Source organism: Ornithorhynchus anatinus, chromosome X1 (genome assembly GCF_004115215.2).
Source record: "Ornithorhynchus anatinus isolate Pmale09 chromosome X1, mOrnAna1.pri.v4, whole genome shotgun sequence".
Lineage (NCBI taxonomy): Eukaryota > Metazoa > Chordata > Mammalia > Monotremata > Ornithorhynchidae > Ornithorhynchus > Ornithorhynchus anatinus.
Genome location: NC_041749.1, coordinates 41,668,478 through 41,694,892, shown reverse-complemented (window position 1 = coordinate 41,694,892; position 26,415 = coordinate 41,668,478). Strand labels below are relative to the sequence as shown.

General features: G+C 45.4%; 1 protein-coding gene across 6 annotated transcripts in view; it reads right to left on the bottom strand.

Annotated features, from left to right (window-relative positions):
* The window catches only part of ACSL6 (acyl-CoA synthetase long chain family member 6), a 133,529-nt gene that overhangs the window by 57,543 nt on the left and 49,571 nt on the right, over positions 1 to 26,415 (bottom strand). For 5 of the 6 annotated variants that reach the window (XM_007655367.3, XM_007655368.4, XM_039910203.1 and 2 more), the window contains one exon: positions 3,640 to 3,860. In XM_007655367.3, coding sequence (XP_007653557.1) covers positions 3,640 to 3,860 — 221 coding nt within the window. Of the gene's footprint in view, positions 1 to 3,639; positions 3,861 to 4,260; positions 4,278 to 26,415 lie in introns of those variants that run through there. The other variant, XM_029050856.2, reaches the window with a different exon arrangement.

Below are 26,415 nucleotides of genomic sequence, written 5' to 3'. Positions count from 1 at the left end.
ACAATTCGGCAACAGATAGAGACAATTCATGTCCTCTGACTCCCAGGCTCATGCTCTTTCCATCAGACCACTCAACTTTCTAAGACACAGCTTTGCCCATTATGTTCTAGTAGTGAGTGGAAACACAGGCCAGTCTCCGGGCAACCGCCACCCAGAAATGCTATCATGTAGAGAACTCCAGGCCCTACTGTGGAAAGACAGTGGGGCCCCTTTCATCCTCACAGCCTGGTCTGGCCCTTCAGGGAAGAAAGATGAAGGGGTAGGGGGGAAGAGAAAGATTTGGGGGTTTAGAAGGGGTGGTGGTGTTAATTTTCTGGGTGACAAAAATGAGGTTGAAAAACGAAGTTTGGCATAGCCCTGATCTTTGAACGGTAAAGGGGAGGAGGGATGTTGATAGTCAGGAGCCCTAATAGATCTGCCCCAATGTGGGCAGATTTCTTGTATCCACCCCAGTGTTTAGTATTTATTCATTCAATTATATAAATTAAATGCTTACTGTGTGCAAATGACTGTACTAAGTGCTGGGGAAAGTACATTACAACTATTAACAGTGACAATCCCACCTCACAAAGAGCTCACAGTCCTGGCAATTATTATTATTATTATCTGCCATTAACTCTTTTTTCCTTAATGCATTTTGTTAAGTGCTTACTATGTACCAGGCACTGTACCAACTGCTGGGATAGATACACACTAATTGGGTTGGACACAGTCTGTGTCCCACATGAGACTCAAAGTCATAATCCACATTTTACAGATGAGGTAACTGAGGCACAAAGAAGTGAAGTGACTTGTCTAAGGTCATGCTGCTGACAAGTGGTGTAGTCAGGATTAGAACGCAGATCCTTCTGATTCCCAGGTCCGTGCTGTATCCACTAGGCCACACTACTTCACTACAACCTCTGTCCCTCTCTTTCTGTGGCTGTAAAAGGGAATGATGCTTGCAGTGTTGGAAAGCTATTTGAGATCCTTGTATAAAAAAAGCTGTTCTATTGCCTTGTCTATCTGACACCTTAAATAAACTAACACTCTGACTTTAACCTTTCAGGGTGGCTTCTGATTCTGGGACTGTCACAATCTCCAGGGGTTTTTAGTATCAGGGCCCTTAGCTTTAACCTGGCAGCAAGGAAGGTCCCTCTGGTAATTAGCTGAAAAGCCAGGCTCTGGAGGAAACACCTGCTCCCATTTCTAAATGACGTTGCCTAGACATACACCTCACCTAGTGAAAAGAACTTCCCAAGAGGACAGGATGAAAAGAGAGGGTTCAAGTGTTTTCTTCTCTCATTTATTCAATAGTATTTATTTATTGAGCACTTACTATGTGCAGAGCACTGTACTAAGCACTTGGGATGAACAAGTCGGCAACAGATAGAGACAGTCCCTGCCGTTTGACGGGCTTACAGTCTAATCGGGGGAGACGGACAGACAAGAACAATGGCAATAAACAGCGTCAAGGGGAAGAACATCTCGTAAAAACAATGGCAACTAAATAGAATCGAGGCGATGTACAATTCATTAACAAAATAAATAGGGTAACGAAAATATATACAGTTGAGCGGACGAGTACGGTGCTGTGGGCATGGGAAGGGAGAGGTGGAGGAACAGAGGGAAAAGGGGAAAATGAGGCTTTAGCTGCGGAGAGGTAAAGGGGGGATGGCAGAGGGAGTAGAGGGGGAAGAGGAGCTCAGTCTGGGAACGCCTCTTGGAGGAGGTGATTTTTAAGTAGGGTTTTGAAGAGGGAAAGAGAATCAGTTAACATTTAGCATTCAGGACAGAGACTGACAGGGACAAGAGAGGGTGAGTGGGGCTCATCTCTCAAGTGATGTCATCAATTTCCCACACAGATTCTTGATTTTGTAGTCTCAGGATCAAGTTCGTCCCCTCAGCCCCAAAGGCGGGCAGTGTGGGAGGGACTGTCCGAAGTCCAAGCTTGGCAAAGCATTCCCGTGACAGCATTGAAAGCCTAATGCCTTTCACTCAACTCCTTAGAACCGAGCAACCGCCAGTCATTTTGAGACAAAGAAATGGCTGACTTGTAAGTTTAACCCTCCACTCCGATTATTTTTCTAGGTGTTTTATGGACTAACCTAATGTATAATGGTTGCTCCTTCCACTGAATTAAAATTAAAGCCCCACCCGGCATCCCCTCATTGGAGGGAGTTGAGGAGTGAATGTGGGACAATACCCACACTGAAGCGAAATCTAGAGTGTGAACTTTAAGCCTACAGCTATGCCCTGTATGACACCTGGCATACAGTGGGCATCCACTGAGAGACATGGGAGACATGGAATATAACTGTGATATGCACACAGATAGAGAAGCAGCGTGGCGCAGTGGAAAGAGCACGGGCTTTGGAGTCAGGGCTCATGAGTTCGAATCCCAGCTCTGCCGCTTGTCAGCTGTGTGACTGTGGGCAAGTCACTTAACTTCTCTGTGCCTCAGTTCCCTCATCTGTAAAATGGGGATTAAGACTGTGAGCCCCACGTGGGACAACCTGATTCCCCTGTGTTTACCCCAGCGCTTAGAACAGTGCTCTGCACATAGTAAGCGCTTAACAAATACCAACATTAACATTAAACATTAATATGCCTTGAGCTGGGGTGGGTAGGAAGGAAGAAACTTCTCTCAAATACATAGGGAACAGGGACCAGAGACCACAGAGGCAGAGGCAAGAAACTGGGCCTGGGAGAGCCCAGAAAGGACAGCCTGGCTTAGAGAATAGAACATAGGCCTGGGAATCAGAATGTGGGTTCTAATCTTGGCTCCACCCCTTGTCTGTTGTGTGACCTTAGGCATGTCACTTCCCTTCTCAGTGTCTCAGGTACCTCATTGGCAAAATGGGGATTAAGACTGTGAGTCCTCTGTGAGTCCTGATTAACTCGTATCTACCCCAGTGCTTCAAACTGTGCTTGACATACAGTAAGCGCTTAACAAATATCCTCATCATCAGCATCATTACCCAGCTAGAGGGGCGATGATTCTTCTCCCAAGGGGTGGCTTTTGGTTGTCTTAGAGTAGAGAGCGGTGGCTGACACATGGTCCCTCACTGCCTCTCCACCCCCAGCAGCAAGGCGGAGGTTGTTGCTTGGCTCATCTCCCCAGGAGGGTAGGATACCCCGACTCCCTAGATACCTGCAGGCTCAAAGCACACGCCCCCCTGCCCTCCCCACACCGAGCATTCCCACTGCTCCACAGTGAACAGAGATAAATGAGCAGGTTCAAGAAGTAGAAAGTGGGCCCTGACAATCTAGAAAGGCCCACCACGGTTCACCCGAAGAGACCCTCATGCTCTCTAATAATAATAATAGTAATAATAATAAAAATTATGGTATTTGTTAAGTATGCACTATGAGCCAGGCACTGCTGTAAGCGCTGGGGTAGGTATAAGCAAATGGGGTTGGACACAGTCCCTGTCCCACATGGGGCTCATAATCTCAAGCCTTCTTTTACAGATGAGATAACTGAGGCACAGAGAAGTAAAGTGACCTGCCCAAGGCTAAATAGTGGACAAGTGGTAGGGCTGGTATTGGAACCCATGACCTTCTGACTCCCTGGCCGGTGCCCTGTCCACTACGAATCATTTGGAAATGCTAAGTGCCATGGCCAAGCTGAACCACTGCTGCCCCTTCCAACCTTACCTCCACCTCTTTAGACTGCATCAGGAGGTCACAGGGTGGCTTCAGGGCTTTGGGCCGGCTAGCGAACCAGTAGGCCAGGAGAGCAGCGAAGGCCCCGATGCCCACCAGCGTGGTGGCCGGCAGGCTGCGGAAGAACTGGCTGAAGTCATCGAACTCGGGCAGCCGCAGGCTCCGCAAGATCTCCTGCGCTTGCATCTTCTCCAGGATCGAAAGGGCAAACTCTGCGTGGGACGAGAAAGAGACCGGGTTAATGAGAAGGGCCGACGGGACACCCCCCCGGGGAGAACATCTGCCTTGTCTCTTCCCCAGCGACATCGAGGCCGCCTTTGCTCTCTGACCTCTGAGCGGCATTTTGCTCTCCCGTGGTCCTGCCCTCCAGACCCCACTTCCCTCGGCTGGGCAAAATCTGGGTTCCCTAGCACAGGGGATTTTCGGCAGTCCTGACAGTGAACCTTCCCAGAACAGGCTACAGACATTTACAAACAGAATCTTACTGGCAGCGGCGGCGAAGAGGAAAAGCATCCCTGTGTTCTCTTGTGCAGCAGAGGTGTTTGGTATTTACTCTTTCTGATGTTTTTAGGGTCTCCCGGGTGATCAGACGATGGGGAAGCCACAACTCACCTTACATATAGGTCCACTTTCCTCCCAGAGGGCATCCCTGCTTCTGAACTACCCGCTGGAGTTGTCAGATTGACATTCTTTAAATCATCATGGAAGGAATTTTTCCAGCAGCTATTTAAAGCCCTCAACTGTCCCTCTGACTTGCATACCCTGTTTTTTTTTTTTATTTAAATAACTTCGGATGCCTCTCCTCACTTCACCCCTCCGACGTCTGCCTTTGGTAGGTGCTAAATTGTGCCTTGATCCCAAGAGATGTATTTAAAGAAATTGGATGAGGTCAGTGTTAAGAATCCATATCATGTTTTTCTTGAACTCTATTTTCCTACTGAGAAAGCAACTAACCCCTTCCTTTCCTCCCCACAGCCAGCACTGGGATGAGAGAAGGGAGGGAGTCTGTCTTTGATGATGATAAACAGTCATTTTTCTAGGAATTTCATCAATGATCAACGATGTGATTTCATAACATCAAAGCAATGAAAATAATAATAATAATGCTAATAATAATAATAGCAATATCATCTATTAAGTGCTTAGTATGTGTCAACCCCTGGAGTACCTATAAGATAATCAGATCAGACATAGTATCTTATTCCCATTTTTACACATGGGGAAACTGAGGCCAGACAGGTCATATGACTTACCCATGGTCACCCAGCAGGCTAGTGGCAGACCTATGATTAAAACCCGAGTCTCCCTTTCCCATGCTTTTTCCCCTAGACCACGCTGACTCACTGGATTCAACCACCTCTGGACTCATGGCCTAGTGGAAAAAGCACAGGCCTGGAGTCAGAGGACCTGGGTTCTAATCCCAGCTCTGACACTTGTCTGCTGTGTGACATTAGGTAAGTCACTTTCTCTGTGCCTTAGTTCCCTCATCTGCACAAAAAAAAAAAGAAGGACAGGGGATTCAATACCTGTCCTCCCTCCTACTTAGACTACATGTGAGCTCCATGTAGGGTCTGATTACCTTGTATCTGCTCCAGCATTTATTACTGTGCTTGAAATATAGCAAACACTTAAATATTATTATTATTATAATAGTTGCAGGGAGCTCTTGCTTCCTGTGGGGTAGGAAGTTTTACATGTCAGTAGGCCTCCCTTCCCCTTCTCAGGGTTGCACCTGGAGAGTTTCCAGTACTGTACCAGTCTCGACTATGGGAGGGAGAGTCAAGCAGACATATCCATTCCATTCCTAGCTTGAGCAGGGGCTGGTGAGTGACAGGCAATTTGCTACAATCAAAACTTACCTGTACTGGGCATCAGCGGCACGGGAGAGAGTCGAGGGCAGAGACTCAAGTTTACTGAGCGGAAGGAGGCAATGGTAAACTACTTCCGTATTTTTACCAAGCAAGGTCTATGGATACATTGCCAGAATGATTGCAGATGGAGGTGGGGTGTTCCAGGAGAGATGTGTCCATGGCGTTGCTATGAGTCAGAGATGACTTGACAGCATAAGACAAGAGGCAAGCCCTCCCTTCACTGCTGCCCAAGGATGCCAGCTTGGGACAATACAACAAATTTTACTTTGAGGAGAAGATAACATCTCTTTTTAGTGGTATATGCTCTGTGTTAAATGTCTACTGTGTGTCAAGGACTGTACTAAATACTGGAGTAGTCATAAAATAATCGGATTGGACACAGTCCCTGTCCCACATGGGGGTCACAGTCAAGTAGGAGGTAGAATAGGTATTGAAGACCCATTTTGTAGTTGAGGAAATGGAGACACGGAGAAGTTAAGTGACTTTCCCAGGGTCACACAACAGAGAAGTAAAGGAGCTGAGATTAGAACCTTGGTCCTCTGACTCCCAGGTTCAGGCTCTTTCCACTACTAGGCCACATTGCTCCTCTGCCTTGAGTGCATTAATTCATTCATGCAATCATATTTATTGAGCGCTTACTGTGTACAGAGCACTATACTAAGCACTTGGGAGAGTGTGATATAAAAACAAACAGGCACATTCCCTGCCCACAATGAGCTCCCAGGCTAGATGGGGAAACAGACATTAATATAAATCAATAAATTACAGTTGGTGAGGCTAGCAATGTTTAGGGCCTCTCTTCCAGCTCCTTAGGTGCTTTCCATCTTGCAGTCTCCAAAGAAGACTGTAGCATGCATGGGTTGCTCACAGAACAGACCACTCACTCAAGCAGGACCCAGCTGACAAGCCAGTTGACCAGTCAGTTGACAAGCTGGCTTCTCCACTGTTAACTGTGGCTCCTAGCTGAAAATAGACTTCAGAGTCAGCCTGCTGCCCTCCTCCCTGGGGAGGGGCTCTGAGAAGAAATTTTTAGAGTTGAGGCCCTTCAACGCAGCTACATTCTTCCCCTGAGCCAGTCAGAATAAAGGCCTTTTCTGAGGAAACTGTTAAACTTTGCATGGCCAGGGAGCCAAAGGATCAAAAGGCGATTACTGGCTGGGTAATTTGAGAAGTCAGGGGTCTTGGCTATCCACAGTGGCGACAGATATTTGAATTTCTCCAACTGGGGCTGCCATTTAGCTCTTGGGAGAGGAATGACAGAGTAAAGACCTTCTGTTTGGACTAGGGAGCTCACCATATGCAGAGCCAGGAGCAGGACACTCTTGTGCAAAGGACATCAGTGGAGCAAATGGAACTCAGGGAAAGTTCAGGGTTGCCCCATGGCCCCTTGATCAATGATATTTAATCAGTTGTGTTTATTGAGCACTTACTGTGTGCACAGCACAGTACTTAAGCATTTGGAAGCGTACAATACAACAGAATTGACAGATACATTCCCTACCCACAGTAAACCTAAGAGTCTAGGGGATTGGGTCAACTATGAAGGGAAAGGTAGATGGAGGAAAGATTTAGGAGGGAAGATGAAGGTTTTTTTGTTTGTTTTTTGTTGTTTGCTTTTAATGGTATTTGTTAAGTGGTCACTGTGTGCCAGGCACTAAACTAGGCACTGGGGAAAATTCAAGGTTGGACACAATCCATGTCCCACATGGGGCTCACAGTCTTAATCCCCATTTTCCAGATGAGGTAACTCCTCACTACACACTCCCAAGCAGAGGCCTGGGAGTCAGAAGGTCATGGTTCTAATCCCAACTCTGCCACTGGTCTGCTGGGTAACTTTGGGTAAGTCAGTTCACTTCTCTGTGCCTCAGTTACCTTATCTGTAAAATGGGAATTAAGATTGTGAGCTCCATGTGGGACAGTGACTGTGTCCAACCCAATTATCTCATACCTAAACCAGTACTTAGAACAGTGACTGGCACATAGTAAGCCTTAAACAAATATCATAAATATTATTAATTATTATTATAAAGCATAGGCCTGAGAGTCAAAAGGATCTGGGTTCTGAACCCAGCTCTGGCACTTCACTTCTCCAGTTACCTCATTTGTAAAATGGAAATTACGACTGTGAGTCCCACATATATGGACTGTGTCTAACCTAATTATCTTGTATCTAACCCAGCATTTAGTACAGTGCCTGGCACCTAGTAAGTGCTGAAAAAATACCATTAAATAAAAAAATACTGAGTATACCGAAAGGATTATTTCCCCCTCTATTCTGTAAATTTGTTATGGGCAGGGAATGTGTTCACCAATTGTGTTGCACTGTACTTTTCCAATCACTTAGTACAGTGCTCTGCGCATAGTAAGTGCTCAATAAATACCATTGATTAATTGATTGGGTTTATCTTCTATCCTTTACCCCTTCCTCTTCTCTCTCCCTGTCCCTTGTCTTACTATAATAATTACTAATTATTATGGTATTTGTTAAGTGCTTACTATGTGCCAAGTACTGTACTAAGCGCTGGGGTAGATATAAGCAAATTAGGTTGGACACCAGTCTGTCCAACATGGGGCTTACAGTCTCAATCCCCATTTTACAAATGAAGTAACCGAGGTCCAGAGAAGTGAAGTGATTTGCCCAAGGTCATCCAGCAGACCAGTGGCAGAGTTAGATTTAGAACCCATGACCTTCTGACTCCCAGGCCCATGCTCTAGCCATTATGCCATGCTGCTTCTCCAACATGTCCCAGACAACAAGGAGTCTTGTTGGTTGGTCTAACAGAGGGGACACTCGGGGAATTAACTCAACTGATGGACTTGGAGCCAATCAGGTGTCTTAACTCAACACAAATTCAAAGTAAAAATACTCTCTTTGTACAAGCTCACTTTGGTGTCGTTCCACTCCCTTGTGCTGGATCAGTCAATCAACTGTATTTACTGAATGTTTACTATGTGCAGAGCACTGTACTAAGTGCTTGGGAGAATATAATATAACCGAGTTGGTAGAGACATTTCCTGCCCATACTGAACTTACAGTCTTGACGGGGAGACAGACATAAATGAAAGTAAATAAATTTCACATAAGTGCTATGGGGCTTAGGGAGAGGTAAATTAAGGGGGCAAATCCAAATGCAAGGACAGGGCAGAAGGGAGAGGGGAAAGAGGAAATGAAAGCTTCGTCAGGGAGGCTTTTTGGAGGAGATATGCCTTCAAGGAAGCTTCAAGAAAGAGATAGCCACTGATGAAGAAATGTGCCTTCAAAAAAGAAAGGTGCTTTCAATAAAGAGAAGCAGCATAGCCAAGTGGATAGAATGGGGGCCTGGGAGTCAGGAGGACCTGTATTCTAATCCCTGCTCCACCACTTGTCTGCTGTGTGTCTTGGGCAAGTCACTGCACTTCTCTGTGCCTTAGTTACCTCATCTGTAAAATGGGGAATACAACTGGGAGCTCCATGTGGGACATGTACTCTGACCAACCTGATTAGTTTGTAGCCACCCCAGCACTTAGTAACTAGTTCACAGTCCAGATACCCCATTTCACAGACCAAAAGGCACCTGCCAGAACACTATGTCCCTACCTAATTGTTGGGCCTGGGGTTCAAAGGAGGTTCTGTTCCGCTCCTTTCTCTTAAGTAACATAAACAGTTTAGTGGATTAGATTGTTTTAAGGAGACACTGCTATTTTTAGAAGGCATCCAACCACACGAAGTGCTTTAGTTTCTGAAACTGATACTTCATTTTGAAGTTGGATTCCCAGTTCCTTTCACCTTGATCTCTCCTGAGGGCACTGAAGGGGCTATGACAGCAGAAAATTTCTTGCTGCTGCTATGTTTCTCCTTTTGAGAAATGACAGCTTTATTCAAGTCCACTGATGGAAAGTCATTCTAAGACCAGTGCTGGCATTAAGTATTATACCCAGGCCTCACTGCTGTGCACCATTTGGGAATTTCAATCCTCAACTTCACCTGAGACATTTGGTATAATTTCATTTGATTTTCCAATTAGCGATAGTATTTATTGCTATGTACAAAATACTGTACTAAGCTCTTGGAAGAATACAGCAGAATTAGGAGACAAAATACCTGGCCTCTGAAAGCTTACAGTCTCCTGGGGAGCACAAGCAATAAAATAATTTGAAAATAGGGTTCTAATCTTGGCTCTGCCACTTGTATGCTGTGTGATCTTGGGCAAGTCACTTCACTTCTCTGTGCCTTGGTTACCTCATCTGTAAAATGGGGATTAAGACTGTTAGCCTCACGTGGGACAACCTGATTACTCTGTATCTACCCCAGCGCTTAGAACAGTGCTCTGCACATAGTAAGCACTTAACGAACACCAACATTATTATTGTTATTATTAAAATGGGGATTGAGACTGTGAGGCCCATGTAGGACATGGGCCGTATCCAACATAATTAGCTTGTATCTACCCAGTGCTTAATACAGTGCCTAGCATACAGTGAGAGCTTAACAAATGACATAAAATAAAATTTAAAAAAAGATAAGAGAAAGCAGAGACTAGAAAGATATATATATGTGAACAAGCAAGTGCTTATTTTGTAGACCAGGAAAATCAACAGACATATAAGAGCTGTGGGGACATAAATACGGAAGTAGTGCAAAAGTGCTGAGGTGTCAGTTAGGAGGATATGATCTGGAGAAAAGAAAAATCGGGGAAGGTTTCCTGAAGGAGAAGGGATTTCAGGAAGGTTTGAGGATGGGGAGAGTTGTGGTCTAGTAGATTTGAAGGGAGTAGGAGTTCCAGGCAGGAAAAAGCCTGAGCAAAGGGTTGGAAGAGGGGGAGATGAGAATGAAGTACCTATCAATCGATCAATCAGTCAATGATACTGAGCACTGTAGTAAGCCCTTGGGAGAGTACTATACAATAGAATAGGTAGACAAGATCCCCAACAACAAGGAGAGAGGTCAAGGCTGGAGACGATTTGGGAATCCTTCACATACAGATGATAGTTGTAGTTGTGGGATCAAATGAGTTCTGCAAGGGAGTGGGTGTGGATGGCCAACAGCAAGGGATTCAGAACTAAGCTTTGAGGCATTCATACATTTAGAGGGTAGGAGAAGAGGAGGACCTGTGGAAAGACCCGAAGAAGGAGAGGCCAGAGAGATAGGAGAACCAGGAAAGTACAGTGTCAGTGAAGCCAAGGTTGGATAATGTTCCAAGAGAAATGGCTGGTCCATGGTGTGGAAGGCAGCTGAAAAGGAAATGAGGATGAAATGGAGTAGAGGCTGTTGGATGTGGCAGGAAGGAATCATGGATGATCTTAGAGGGCAGTTTTGTGGGAAAAGAGGGTGCAGAAGCCAGATTGCAGGGGGTCAAAATAGATGACTGAAGGAGAGGAAGGGAAGGCAGCATAATATAAACTTCCTCAAGGAGTTCAGAAAGAAACACTAGGAGGGATAAGGGGTGATCACTAGAGGATACATGGGTATTTTGAAAGCAGTAGGGGAGAAGCCACTGGAGATTGAGCAGTTGAAGATGATGGTTAGGGAAGGAAGAAGGGAAGATGAAACCTTTTGAAATCTGAATAATATTGTGGAGTAACTCCTTTGGAGGTGAACCAAGACCCATTCCATCCTTTATAAGCATTTGAGCTGGGGGTTGGATGCAGGGCTGGCATTTGATGTATTTGTACTGAAATTGTTGGCAGATAAAATAGCATTAATGAATGAAGTCACCCAGGGGCTCTCTACACCAAAACTTACAATCTTCTATGGTTCCAATTAACAGTCAGAATAGGTCTCTCCATGTAGCCACTTTGGTTTGACAGGAGGTGTTAATTGTTCCCATGCACCAAAGAAGACAATTATAACGTGCTTTGTAGAAGTCGACACACAGTAAATAAAAAAATAGAAAGAATGACTGGCTTTAAGTAGAATCTAACTTCCCAGGAGCTCAAATCGGCCCTCAATTATCTTCACATTAACCCTCAGGTGGTACAGCAGAATACCAGAGCAGTTATTGAATGGTACACTGTAAGGGAACACACTCAACCCAGGAGAGCAGAACACACAATATAAAAACAGAGTAAAACACAGACTCCAACGATGCCAAAGAGCAGGGGACTATTCATTCATTCATTCATTCAATAGTATTTATTGAGTGGTTACTATGTGCAGAGCACTGTACTAAGCGCTTGGGATGAACAAGTCGGCAACAGATAGAGACAGTCCCTGCCATTTGATGGGCTTACATACAGTCTAATCGGGGGAGACGGACAGACAAAGAACAATGGCAATAAATAGAGTCAAGGGGAAGAACATCTCGTAAAAACAATGGCAACTAAATAGAATCAAGGCGATGTACAATTCATTAACAAAATAAATAGGGTAATGGAAATATATATAGTTGAGCGGACGAGTACAGTGCTCTGGGGATGGGAAGGGAGAGGTGGAGTAGCAGGGGGAAAAGGGGAAAAAGAGGGTTTAGCTGCGGAGAGGTAAAGGGGGGGTGGCAGAGGGAGTAGAGGGAGAAGAGGAGCTCAGTCTGGGAAGGCCTCTTGGAGGAGGTGAGTTTTAAGTAGGGTTTTGAAGAGGGGAAGAGAATCAGTTTGGCAGAGGTGAGGATGGAGGGCGTTCCAGGACTGCAGGAGGATGTGGCACGGGGGTCGACGGCGGGATAGGCGAGACCGAGGGACGGTGAGGAGGTGGGCGGCAGAGGAGCGGAGCGTGCGGGGTGGGTGGTAGAAAGAGAGAAGGGAGGAGAGGTAGGAAGGGGCAAGGTGATGTAGAGCCTTGAAGCCTAGAGTGAGGAGTTTTTGTTCGGAGTGGAGGTTGATAGGCAACCACTGGAGTTGTTTAAGAAGGGGAGTGACATGCCCAGATCGTTTCTGCAGGAAGATGAGCCGGGCAGCGGAGTGAAGAATAGACTGGAGCGGGGCGAGAGAGGAGGAAGTGAGGTCAGAGAGAAGGCTGACACAGTAGTCTAGCCGGGATATAACAAGAGCCTGTAGCAGTAAGGTAGCCGTTTGGGTGGAGAGGAAAGGGCGGATCTTGGCGATACTGTAGAGGTGAAACCGGCAGGTCTTGGTAACGGATAGGATGCGTGGGGTGAATGAGAGAGACGAGTCAAGGATGACACCGAGATTGCGGGCCCGAGAGACGGGAAGGATGGTCGTGCCATCCACGGTGATAGAGAAGTCTGGGAGAGGACCGGGTTTGGGAGGGAAGATGAGGAGCTCAGTCTTGCTCATGTTGAGTTTTAGGTGGCGGGCCGACATCCAGGTGGAGACGTCCCGGAGGCAGGAGGAGACGCGAGCCTGAAGGGAGGGGGAGAGGACAGGGGCGGAGATGTAGATCTGCGTGTCATCTGCATAGAGATGGTAGTCAAAGCCTTGAGAGCGAATGAGTTCACGGAGGGAGTGAGTGTAAATGGAGTACAGAAGAGGTCCAAGAACTGACCCTTGAGGAACTCCAACAGTTAAAGGATGGGAGGGGGAGGAGGCACCAGCGAAGGAGACCGAGAATGACCGGCCAGAGAGGTAAGAGGAGACTAGATGGGAAACTACTGCATCAGGCAGATCAGCCTGGGCTCCAGCAATTACACAGGAATTATGCTTTATTATAGTGTTGTATTGTACTCTCCCAAGCACTTGGCTCAGTTCTCTGCACACAGTAAGGACTGACTGAGCAAAAACTTCATGAAGATCTGGTTGCCAAGAGGCAGGCTCTGTTTAAGACAAGTTATCATCCCTGCAAGGCTTTAGCCTCAAGTGCAAAGAATACAGCAGCTGGCTGTCCCGCTCCTACCTTATAATAATGTTGGTATTTGTTAAGCGCTTACTATGTGCAGAGCACTGTTCTAAGCGCGGGGGTAGATGCAGGGTAATCAGATTGTCCCACATGAGGCTCAGTCTTAATCCCCATTTTACAGATGAGGGAACTGAGGCACAGAAAAGTTAAGTGACTTTCCCACCATCACAGAGCTGACAAGTGGCAGAGCTGGGATTCGAACCCATGACCTCTGACTCCTATTATCTCAATCATTTCCTATTACAACCCAGAGTTCACACTTCACTCATCTAATACCAACATACTCACTCTACTCGATCTCACCCATCTCACCGCCTCGTCCTTTCCATGTCCTCCCTCTGGCCTGGAACTCCCTCTCTCTTCATATATGACAAATCATTACTCTCCCCACCTTCAAAGCCTTATTAAAATCACATCTCCTCCAAGAGGCCATTCCCGACTAAACCATCATCTCTCATACTCCCTCTCTATTCTGTATCACCTACACACTTGGATCTGTACCCTTAAGTACTTGATATTCACCCCATCTTCAGCCCCATGGCACTTATGCACATATCTGCAATTTATTTTAATGTCCACCTCTCCTCTAGCTTATAAGTTTGCTGTGGGCAGGGAACGTGTCTGTCAAACCCTGTTGTACTGTAACCTCCCAAGTGCTTAGTGATCCTCACACAGTAAGAACTCAATAAACACCACTGATTGATCTGTAAGATGGGATTCAATAACTGATGGCCCTCCCCTTTCTATAGTAAGCTCCATTTGGGACAGGAACTGCAGCTGACCTGATTATCTTGTATCTACCCCAGTGATTAGTCCAGTTCTTAGAATATAGTAAGTGCTTAATAAATACCACAATTATCATTATTAATGCAGGACTGTGAGCGGTATCTTTCCACTGTCCACCCCCCATGCTACGCTCCTCTGCCACCCACCTCCTCACCGTCCCCCGTTCTCACCTATCCCGCCGTCGACCCCTGGGCCACATCCTCCCACTGTCCTGGAATGCCCTCCCTCCTCACCTCCGCCAAACTAATTCTCTTCCCCTCTTCAAAGCCCTACTTTAGACCTCACCTCCTCCAAGAGGCCTTCCCAGACTGAGCTACTCCTTTTCCCTCTGCTCCCTCTGCTGCCCCTCTACCCCCCTTCACCTCCCCTCAGCTAAGCCCCATTTCCTCCCCACCCGCTTTCCCTCTGCTCCTCCCCCTAGCACTGTGCTCGTCACTCAATTGTATATATTTTTATTACCCTATTTATTTTGTTAATGCGATGTAAACCACCTTGATTCTATTTATTGCTATTGTTTTTGTCTGTCTCCCCCGATTAGACTGTAAGTCCGTCAACGGGCAGGGACTGTCTCTATCGGTTGCCGATTTGTACATTCCAAGCGCTTAGTTCAGTGCTCTGCACATAATAAGCGTTCAATAAATACGAATGAATGAATGAATGAATGAATGAGATCCTCAGAATCCCTGATTCGGATTGACTGCCTTGTCCTCAGAACAGCTGCCCTGAAGAGTTCTGCCTTTATCACCTGGATAAACTTTCCCTCTCAGTCTGTAGGTGATAACAGGCAATAGGCAAGGGGGCCAGAGTAGAAAGAAAGGGGAAGTCACGCGAGAGGGCAAGGTGGAGAACTAAACAGGAGGACCAAGCAGCTGAGAGAGAGAGTTGCAGCTTGGAAAATTGCAATTCAATTCCACGTTTTTCATCCAAGGAAAGACAGAGGAATTTATTGAAATTCAAAGCAGAATTGGCCCATTTTTGAAGCAGAAAACCAACAACCCCCAACGACTTTCCTATTCCAGAGTCAGAAATAGAGAGGCAGTAGAGATCTGAATTTAAGGACTTTAAGGATAAAAGAACAAATAGTCAAGTTGGAGTATTTAAGAAAGCTCTTTGCACTCACATACCACTATTCCTCTGAGAATTTCCACACAATTTTCCAAACACATTTACAGAACATTAGTCTTCCACACACTATTATCATTGCCCATTGACCTGAACTTCTGAGAATTCAATGGGAGTCCAGAACTCTTTCAGAAATTACTTCTGGAGCAGGGACAAGGAGCTTGCTCAGTTCTGCAGAAATGTTTGTTCTTGCTGTGTCTTGGCTAGAATGCAATAGTGGGATTAGGGAATGTTCTTCCAACAATGCCCATCTGGAAACAGTGCGAGGGGATGGTGGAAGAAACATGGTTTTACACACGTAAGCGTGGTTGTACGCATGTGCTTCACGTCGGCCACAAGGTGACTGCTACATGGTGAGTTTTCTGTGAGAATACCATCCCCGTGTTATGGGACAGCTGGCGCATTGCTCCTGTACTGATTAACCTTTGCAGCCAGGAAAACTGAGCTGGAAAGACTGGACAAAGGTCTCAGATCAAATCAAGCGGTGGACCTGATAAACTTTTGCTGAATTCAAACTCTCACTTGTCGTCCCACCTGTGAAAACCCTGGAATCGTACCAATCAATTAAATTGATAGCATTTACTGAGCACTTACTATGTGCAGAGCACAGAATTAAGCGCTTGGAAGAGTACAGTACAACAGAATTTGCAGACCTGTACCACTCACAGATGGAGGATGAAGAAATCCCATGTCAGAATCGCCCAGGAGGCTCATTCTGCAATAGACTTAGCAACAGACACAATCAGCAACACAACAATGCCCTAATAGCAGCACCTTACCCTTTGGCTTGGCGTTCTTGGTTGTAAAGGTGCTTCTGGTGGCCAGAAACCTCAGGTTGGCCACCAGAGAGCATCCTGGAACCAGTTCTTTGAAAGCAGTCAGCCCCAGACTCCTGCTACCCCAGCCTAAGCCTCTTTGTCTATAATCAGGAATTACTTCCCCGATTTCCTACTACAATCCAGGCCACACACTTTACTCCTCTAATGCTAACCTACTCACTGTACCTCGATTTTACCTATCTCGTCTCCTACCCATGTTCTGCCTATGGGCTGGAACTCTGTCCCTCTTCATGTCTGACAGATGTTCACTCTCCCCATCTTCAAAACTTCATTAAAAGCACATCTCCTCCAAGAGGTCTTCCCCTACTAAATCCTCATTTTCTCTTCTCCCACTCCCTTCTGAGTCCCCCTTGCATTTGGATTTTCACCCTTTTTTCACCCTTCCCTCAGCCGCACAGGACTCGGCATCAAGGGCACATGGCCAGGGAAGTTAACATACGCTTGAGGAAGGTGTGATCAGGAATCCCAGGAGGCAGGATGCTGGTGGCTGCTTCAGGGACTTCAGCATAGTCTAGAGGGAAAAGCTTGGAATAGGGAATTCAAGAATTCCCAGATCTGTTCCTGACCTACTGGGTGATCTTGGGGAAGTCACTTAACCTCTCTGGCCCTCTCAGTTACTTCATCTGCTATATGGGGAGAAGGTACTCATTCTCCCTACTTCTTAGATTGTGAAACCTGTGTAAGTCACGAGCTGCATAGGCTCTGGTTGTCTTCTTACACATGCCTTATACATGGAGTATAGAAAGGATTTGATAAATAGTACATTATTATCATTATTCTGGAATTTGAATCTCACCACCAAAAAAATATTTTCAAAGTTGTTTTTGACACTTTTTCATGGAATCAGGCATCCATCTGCCCTGATATTTCTTTTGAAAATACATTACAACCAATTGGAATGAACAGTCCTTCACATCAAGAATTGCACTAGAAAAGTATTTCCATGAAACAGTTAGAGCATTACTAAATATTTCCTGGAGGAAGTATCTGACAGCCACTGGCTTCCACTGCCATGACTCAAATGACCACCCCTTCCTCATTTGTGTGATCTTCCCCAATTAGCTCTGGGATGCTGCGGCTTAGTGTGGGAAAACAAACAGGAAATCTGCTGTGTGACTTTGGTCAAGTGACTTAACTTCTCCAGGCATCAGTTCCCTCATTTGTTAACTGGGGATTTGATACCTGTTCTCTTTCCTGTCTAGACTGTGAGCCCCTTGTAATAATAATAATAATAATAATGTTGGTATTTGTTAAGCGCTTACTATGTGCTGAGCACTGTTCTAAGTGCTGGGGTAGACAGGGGAATCAGGTTGTCCCATGTGGGGCTCACAGTCTTAATCCCCATTTTACAGATGAGGGAACTGAGGCACAGAGAAGTTAAGTGACTTGCCCACAGTCACACAGCCGACAAGTGGCAGAGCTGGGATTCAAACTCATGAGCCCTGACTCCAAAGCCCATGCTCTTTCCACTGAGCCACGCTGCTTGATTATCTTGTATCTATCCCACCTTAGTACAGTGCTGTTTTTTTAATGGGATTTATTAAAATGTATTTTTTTAATAGTATTTGTTAAGCCCCTATTGTGTGCTAGGCATTGTACTAAGGACTGGGGTAGGTTCAAGATAATTAGGTTGGACATAGTCCATGTCACACATGGGGCTCATAGTCTAAAAACCCCACTTTACAAATTAAGTAACTGAGGTACAGAAGTGACCTGCCCCAGGTCAAGGTGATTGACACATATTAGGCCATTAACAAATACTCCAATATTATTAAGCAATCTAAACCCACATTTACAAATTGTCATTTCACTGTGTTTAGGAAAAATCATCTTCTTTAAGCTGTGAGGATCTGTTACCGGCATCTAAAGAAGAGCAGAGACAGAAGCTCATTCAGAGGAGGGAAGAATTCAGACTCTGCAATTTTCAGGTCAAAAAGTAAAAGAAATGGCTATTTTTCTTGTGTTAAGACTATCTGCAGGAGGCAGCCTGACCTAGCAGGATGAAAGTGAGATTCCAGGCTCCAGTCCCAGCTCAACCACCAATCTGCTGTGTGGCACTGCGGAACTGACAACTTTCCGTTCTTTAGCTTCATCTGTAAACATAATGATAATGAATGATAATTCCCTACCTCTCTCTTCCTCTTAGACTGTGAGCCCCATGTGAGACAGGGACCGTATCTGATCTGATTATAATCTTGGTGCAGTGCATGATCTGAAGGAAGCAGTTGATAAATGCCATTCTAACAATAATAGTAATAATAATAATAACCTCAAACTATCCAAAAACTGCGAACAAGGTTGAAAATCAACCGATGGTATTTATTGAGTGCTTACTGTGTGCACAGCTCTGTACTAACCACTTGAAAGAGTTTAACAGCTGTATTCATTCCCTGTCCTCCAGTCTAGAGGGTGGGACAGGCAGTAAAATAAATTATGGATAAGTACACAAATGCTGCTGGGCTGAGGAGTGGGGTCAGTATCAAGTACTTAAAGGATGCAGATCCAAGTGTGAGGATGATGTGAACGGGAGAAGGAGTAGGGGAAATGAGAGCTTAGTTGGGGAAGGCCTCTTGGAGAAGATGTGATTTTAATGAGAGTTTGAAGGTGGGGAGAGTGGTGGACTGTCAAATAGGAAGGGGGAGGGAGTTTCAGGTCAGGGTGGCGGGAATATGGGCAAGGGGTTGGCCTTGCGATTAGACAGGTACAGTAAGTAGGTTGATGTCAGAGAAACAAAGTGTGAGGGCTGGGTTTAGTAGGAAATCAGGAAAGCCCAAAGCTTCTTGTTTTTCTTTTTAAAATATTTCTTTTACAATAACTCCAATATATTTAGGAGGAAGAGTAGTGACTCCAGGCCCAGAAGGCTACTAGAGACCTAGTTTTCCAAAGCACAAAAGCCTCTTAGCCTGGTCCTCTTTTGTGTCCAGAGAGCACCATCTGAATTCAGTGACCCTTGAAGTGAATGTGAGGAATTCAGGAAGCAAAATTAGGGGGTTGGGAAAAGCTGCTTTCCTTTCACCCAGCTACTTGCTCTTGGTGTGATTTTTGGTGGCGATTGCCAACGACACTCCACGTTGCAACCTATGGTACTTCTCAGCTCAAGCTCTTTAGGTTATGGAGAGACATCCCTGATTCCTCATGCCCCCCTCAAGTTCTCAATAAAGACCAATTTTTTAAATACTATCTGTTAGCGCTTACTGTGAGTCGAGCACCGTTCTAAGCACTAAGGCAGATGCAGGTTTATTGAGCTGGATACAATCCCTGTCCCACATGGGGCTGTCAGTCTAAGTAGGAGGGAGAACAGGTATTGAATCACCATTTTTGAGGAAACTGAGGCACAGAAGTGACTTGCCTAAGGGTCACACAGCAGATAAATGGAGGAACAGCGATTAGAACCCAGGTTCTCTGCCTCCCAGGCCTATGCTTTATCCACTAGGTTGTGCTGCTTTTCACAGGTAGTTGATAGATTCCACTTATCAGCTCAAACTCCTTGAGTTGGAAGGGGATAACATCTATGTTTTCTTGTGCATACAGCAAGTGCTTACAAATATCATTGCATTTTATGGCATTTGTTAGGCAATCACTCAATTGTATTTATTGAGCACTTACTATATGCAGAGCACCACTGTAGTAAGCTCTTGGGAGAGCACAATGTAACAAAGTTGGTAGGTGTATTTCCTGCCCACAACAAGCTTACAATCTAGAGGGGGAGAAAAACATTAATATAAATAATTACAGATATGTACATAAGTGCTGTGGGGCTGAGGGAGGAATGAATAAAGGGTGAAAATGCAAATGCAAGGACAACTCAGAAGGGAGTGGGAGAAGAGGAAATGAGGGCTTAGTAGGGGAAGGCCTCTTGGAGGAGATGTGCTTTTAATGAAGTTTTGAAGACGGGGAGAATGAAATCTGACCGAAATGAAGAGGGATGGAGTTCCAGGCCAGAGGCAGGCGACTGTGTGCAGAGCACTGTACTAAGCACTTGGAAGTTTAACAGCTGTATTCGTTCCCTGCCCCCAGGGAGTTTACAGTCAAGAGGGTGAGACAGGCATTAAAATAAAAAAATAAATACACATATGCTGCTGGGCTGAGGAGTGGAGTCAGTATCAAGTACTTAAAGGATACAGATCCAAGTGTGAGGATGATGTTAACAGGAGAAGGAATAGGGGAAATGAGAACTTAGTTGGGGAAGGCCTCTTGGAAAGATGCAATTTTAATGAGGGTTTGAAGGTGGGGAGAGTGGGTAGGCGACAAGATAGATAAAATCGAGGTACAGTGCGTAGGTTGGCATTAGAGGAGTGAAGTGTGTGGGCTGGGTTGTCGTAGGAAATAATATAAGTAAAGATGGGGGGCAAAGTGATCTAGTGCTTCACAGCAGATGGTAAGGAGTTTCTGTTTGATGTGGAGGTGGATGGGCAATGACTGGATGTTACTGAGAAATGGGGAAATATGGTCTGAATAGTTTTGTAGGAAAATGATCTGTGCAAGAGAATGAAGTATGGACCGGATTTAGAGAGACAGGAGGTAGCGAGGTTAGCAAGGAGGCTGATGCAGTAATCAAGGTGGGATAGTAATAATTATAATAATAATAATAATAATAATAATAATGGTATTTGTTAAGTGCTTACTATGTGCCAAGCACTGTTTTAAGCACTGGGGTAGATACAAGGTAATCAGGTTGTCCCATGTGGGGCTCACAGTCTTAATCCCCATTTTACAGATGAGATAACTGAGGCACAGAGAAGTTAAGTTGCCCAAAGTCACACAGCTGACAAGTGGCAGGACCGGGATTAGAACCCATGACCTCTGACTACCAAGCCCGTGCTTTTTCCACTAAGCCACGTTGCTTCTCCATCCTGCTTCTCTAGGATAGGATAGGATAAGTACTTGGATTAATGTGGAAGCCTTTTGGATGGAGGGGAAGGAGTGGGTTTTAATGATGTTGTGAAGGTTGAACCAAGAGGATTTGGTGACAGATTGAAGATTTGGGTAGAATGATATGAGTTGAGGGTAAAGCCAAGGTTCAGGGCTTGGGTTCAGGTGAAGCACCTAACACGTGTCAAAGCGGTGCTCTAAGCGCTGAGGTATATACAATTTTATCAGGTTGGACACAGTCCCTATCCCATATGGAACTATTAATTATATATTATTCATGTATATTAATGTCTGTCTCCCCCTCTAGACTATAAGCTTGTTGTGGGCAGGGAACATGCCTACCGACTCTGTTGTACTGTATTCTCCCAAGGGCTTAGTACACTGCCCTCCACACAATAAGCACTCAATAAATACCACTGATGATGATGATGGAGCTTTCAGTCTGAGAAGGAAGGAAAACAGGTATCCAGTTCCCATTTACAGTTGAGGAAACTGAGACAAAGACAAGTGAAGTGACTTGCCCAAGGTCACACAACAGGCAAGTGACACAGCCGGGATTAGTACCTAGGTCCTCTGACTCCTAGTGCTTTTCCCACTAGGCCACACTGCTTCCCTGCTTGCACTTCTCAGTTTAAGCTCTTCCAGTTGTGAGGGACTGCCATCAATGCTTTTTCATGTCTATAGTAAGCACTCAATAAATACCATTGATTGATGGATTTCCTGAGGAGGAAAAGAAAGGTGGTAAGCGTCCATCCATCAGAGGTTTGGTCTTGGAGAAGAGGAAAGTTTCTTTTTTTTCTTTAAATGGCATTTGTTAAGCGCTATGTGCCGCACACTGTATTAAGGTTGGACACGGTGTCTGTCCCACATAGGGATCACAGTCTTAATCACCATTTTACAGTTGAGGGAACTGAGGCACAGAGAAGTAAAGTGACTTGCCCAAGGTCACACAGTAGACAAGTGGCAGAGTCGGGATTAAAACCTAGGTCTTTCTGATTCCCAAACCCTTGATCTAGCTACTAGGCCATACTGCTTCTTTTCTGTGGCCTTTCACTCCAGAGAAGACCCAGGTTGCTCTGCCAATCGCTGGCCCAGTTCTTCCCAAGTCATGATGGGTGTTGGCACTGGCCCATTGGCATTTCTGCTGAGTTCTCCACTTTCTGCAAAGTCAGAATGGAGATGGCCATTTTTGTTTGCTCCTTTCCCATTTCCTTTTTTCTTCATTTTTTTCTTCTTCTTCTTATTGTTATTATTATTAAGTCCTTACTATATACCAAGCCCTGGGGTAGGTAACAAAATAATCAAATGACAGTCGGGGTGGTGGGGAGGAAGGAGAGAACAAGTATTTTAATTATCTCCATTTGACTGATGAAACAGGTTAGTGAAATTTCCAAGATCACAAAGCAGCCCAGTAGACCAGCCGGGATTAGATCCCGGGTTTCAGGACTTCTGCTCCACTGCTTTTTCACTCTCTCTTTGCTTCAAGCAACAGCTCTGCCAAGAAATCACTGGGTTACCAAAGCTCTTGACCTCTGCCCTCCCCCTCACTCCTACATGACCTGTGAACACAAGCTAGAGGGAGCACACAGACCAAAGACGAAAATCTCCAAGACACCTATCTAAGGGGGAGACAGAGTGTTCCCCCAACACCAGTTGTATTTATTGTGCACTTACTGTATGCAGAGCACTTTACTATGCACTTGGGGAAAGTACATGATAGACTTGGTAGACATGAAACCCTGCCCACAGTTTGGCGAAGTAGTTAGAACATGGGCCTGGGAGTCAAAAGGTCAGCTCCGCCACATGTCTGCTGTGTGACTTCACTTCTCCGTGCCTCAGTTACCTCAACTGTAAAATAGGGTTTAAAACTGTAAGCCCCAGGTGGGACTGGGACTGTGTCCAACCCGATTTGCTTGTATCCACCCCAGCTCTTAGTACAGTGCCTGATATATAGTAAGCACTTAACAAATACCATAATAATTATTATTATTATGACAGAGCCTCGACACCCACAACACAACCCCAGGGTCAGGCTGCTGCCAGCAGCATCACAGCAATACAAGAATATGATCCTTTGCCACTGAGCTCCAAACAAGATGTTGTCAAACCCGACTGAAAGGAAGTAGCTGCAAGGCAGGTTGGATAGAAGGTTAAGAACTGTCTAAATAAACTTGGAAGGACTCATTCCAAACAGGCACCTTCCAAAGTAGAAGGACTATGATCTTGCCCTGCTACATCATTACCCATTTAATCAACTTGATTCAGCAATTCAAACTTTAGACTGAAGCACCTTTTCTCCTCCCCCAAAAAGGATGGGGAGCAAGGTCAACAGGGCAAGCAAACCCTAAAATACCTGAACTTGTGAATCCTCTAGGACCTCGGCTCAGCCAATGCCAAGCTGTGGCTCATCCATTGCCAGGCTGTGACTCACCATACTGGGGTAGGGGAGGGGGAAGGGGAAGCATCGCATTTGCTCGCTCATGCGTGCATTCACTAGGATCTGGATTTGCCTGCTTTGGAGCTCATCACTCTGACTCAGTGAACTGCAGCGGGAAAATGTGAGGAATACAGCGATTTTCCTCCACAGGGGAGGATTCTGGCTATAGTTCTCCATCACCATTCCTCTGCTCTTGACCCTGCAAAGATGAATTATGAAAATCACCTCTGACAGCAAAGGATTATAATCATAATGATTCTGATGGGGTTTATTAAGCACTCAATAAGTGCCAAACACCGGGCAAAGTGCTGAGGTAAATTCAGAAATAATCTGATCTAGGACCATTTTTGCCCCACCTGGGTAATCACAGTTTCACAGGTAGGGTGAGCACTCTCTTTATCCCCATTCTACAGATGAAGAAACTGAGGCCCAGAGAAGTTAAGTGGTCCCCCATGGTCATGGAGCAGGTCAGTGGCAGAGTTGGAATTAATAATAATAGTAATAATAATGTTGGTATTTGTTAAGTGCTTACTATGTGCCAAGCACTGTTCTAAGCGCTGGGGTAGATACAAGGGAATCAGGTTGTCTCACGGGGGGCTCACAGTCTTCATCCCCATTTTACAGTTGAGGTCACTGAGGCACCGAGAAGTGAAGTGACTTACCCAAAGCCACACAGCTGACAGGTGGCAGAGCCCAGATTAGAACCCATCACCTCTGACTTCGAAGCCCGGGCTCTTTCCACTGAGCCATACTGCGTCTCTATTAGAAACTGGGTCTCTTGACTTCCAGTCCCAAGCTCTTTCTGCTAGGCTGCACTTACCTCAGTTAAAAAATAGCATTTATGGAGGTATAGTAATAATAACTATAGTATTTGTTAAGCACTTACAATATGCCAAGCACTGTTTTAAGAGCTGGGGTAGATACAAGGTAATTAGTTGTCCCATGTGGGGCTCACAATCTTAATCCCCATTTTACAGATGAGGTAACTGAGGCACAGAGAAGTGAAGTGACACAGCATGCAACTGGTGGAACGGGGATTAGAACCCATGTGCTGACTCCCAAGCCCATGCCCCTCCACTATGCCATGCTGGTTCCCAAGATAAACTTTGTACAGAGCACTGTAACAACTTGTGAGAGCAATAGAGTTAAAACAAAAATCCCTGACAGGGAGTTTATAATCTAGCCACAATCTCTTAGCACATCAATCAATCAATTTATTTATTGAGCACTTACTGGGACAGAGCACTCTACTAAGTGCTTGGGAAAGTACAATATAACAGAGTTGGTAGACACGTTCCCTGCCCACAATGACTTTACAGTCTCAAGGGGGGGATGAACATTAATATAAGTGAATAACGGATATATACATAAGTGCTGTGGGCCTGAGGGAGAGGTGGATAAAAAGTGCAAATCCAAAGTGCAAGGGTGACAGAATGGAGTGGAAGAAGAGGAAATGTGGGCTTAGTCAGGGAAGGCCTCCTGGAGGAGATGTGTTTTTAATTAGGTTTTGAAGGTGGGGAGAGTTATCATCTATTGGGTACAGAGAGGGAGGATGTTCCAGTCTGAGGTAGGATGTGGGTGAGAAGTCGGCAGCGAGGTAGACGAGATGGAGGTATAGTGAGTAGGTTGGCAATAGCGGAGTGAAGTGTGTGGCCTGGGTTGTAATAGGAAAGCATGGAAGGAGGGGGCAAAGTAACTGAGTGCTCTAAAGCCGACGTGCTGTTGGAACTGATAGGTGCCCTAGGATGGAATTCTCTGTACTCTTCTAGCCTGTAAGCTCATTTGGGGCAGAGAATATGTCTACCAACTCTGTTATATTGTATTCTCTTAGTACAATCTAACAAGCATTTAGTGCAGTGCTCTGCATACAGGAAGCACTCAATAAATATGATTGATTGATATACATTTCTCATCCCTTGCCTCACACCTAGACTTGACCCTTGGGTTTTCGATGAAATGGTTGTGTGGAATAAATCCACATCTACTTCCTCATGAGCATTCTGTTGCCAGGGTTGGCATGACCGTGTCACCTTTCCAAAGGGAAACCACCTGTGTTTGTACAAACCTTTCTCTCCCTGACCCACTTCCCCTCCTTCCTCCTTTTCTAACATTTATCTTGCCTTTGACACATTCTTGTTCTTGGTATCTGAAAGATGCAGTGTTGACAGGGAGATCCTAACCATGCATGGACCTGAAAACATCCTTTGCGGTCCAGTGACTTGGCATTGTGGTCCTGTGGAGTGAGCACAGCCCTGGAAGTCAGGAGAACTGTGCTCCTAGGCCCAGCTCTGCCACTTGCCTTAACTCCTCTGTGCCTCAGTTTCCTTGTCTATAAAATAAGAATTCTCCCTCCCTTTTAGGTTGACCCTCATGGTGGGCAGGGACCACGTCTGATCCGATTGTATTGTATCTCCTGCAGCACTTGGGGCATAGTAAACGCCTAACAAATACCACGTTTATTATTATTATTATTTGCTGAGTTCATACTTTCTGGATGGTAGGACGCTATTAACTATTCCAAGAAGCCTTCATCATATGTTGGAGTGTCCAATAGGGCATTCATTCAGGTGTATTTATTGAATGTTGGCTGTGTGCAGAGCACTGTACAAAGTGCTTGGGAGAGTGCAATATAACAATAAACAGACACATTCCCTGCCCAATAATGAGCTTACAGTCTAGAGGACATAAAGAAAGCTTCTGACCAAGGTAAGTGATCTCTTCAGCAGATGGTAGATATGGTACTCATTCAGCACTTACTGTGTACAATGCACTATATGTCTGCTTATTGTTATTTTGTACTCTCCCAGCTGCTAGTACAGGGCTCTGCATATAATAATAATGTTGGTATTTGTTAAGCATTTACTATGTTCAGAGCACTGTTCTAAGTGCTGGGATAGATAGAGGGTAATCAGGTTGTCCCACGTGAGGCTCACAGTTAATCCCCATTTTACAGATGAGGTAATTTAGGCACAGAGAAGTTAAGTGACTTGCCCACAGTCACACAGCTGACAAGTGGGAGAGCTGGGATTCAAACCCATGACCTCCGACTCCCAAGCCCGGGCTCTTTCCACT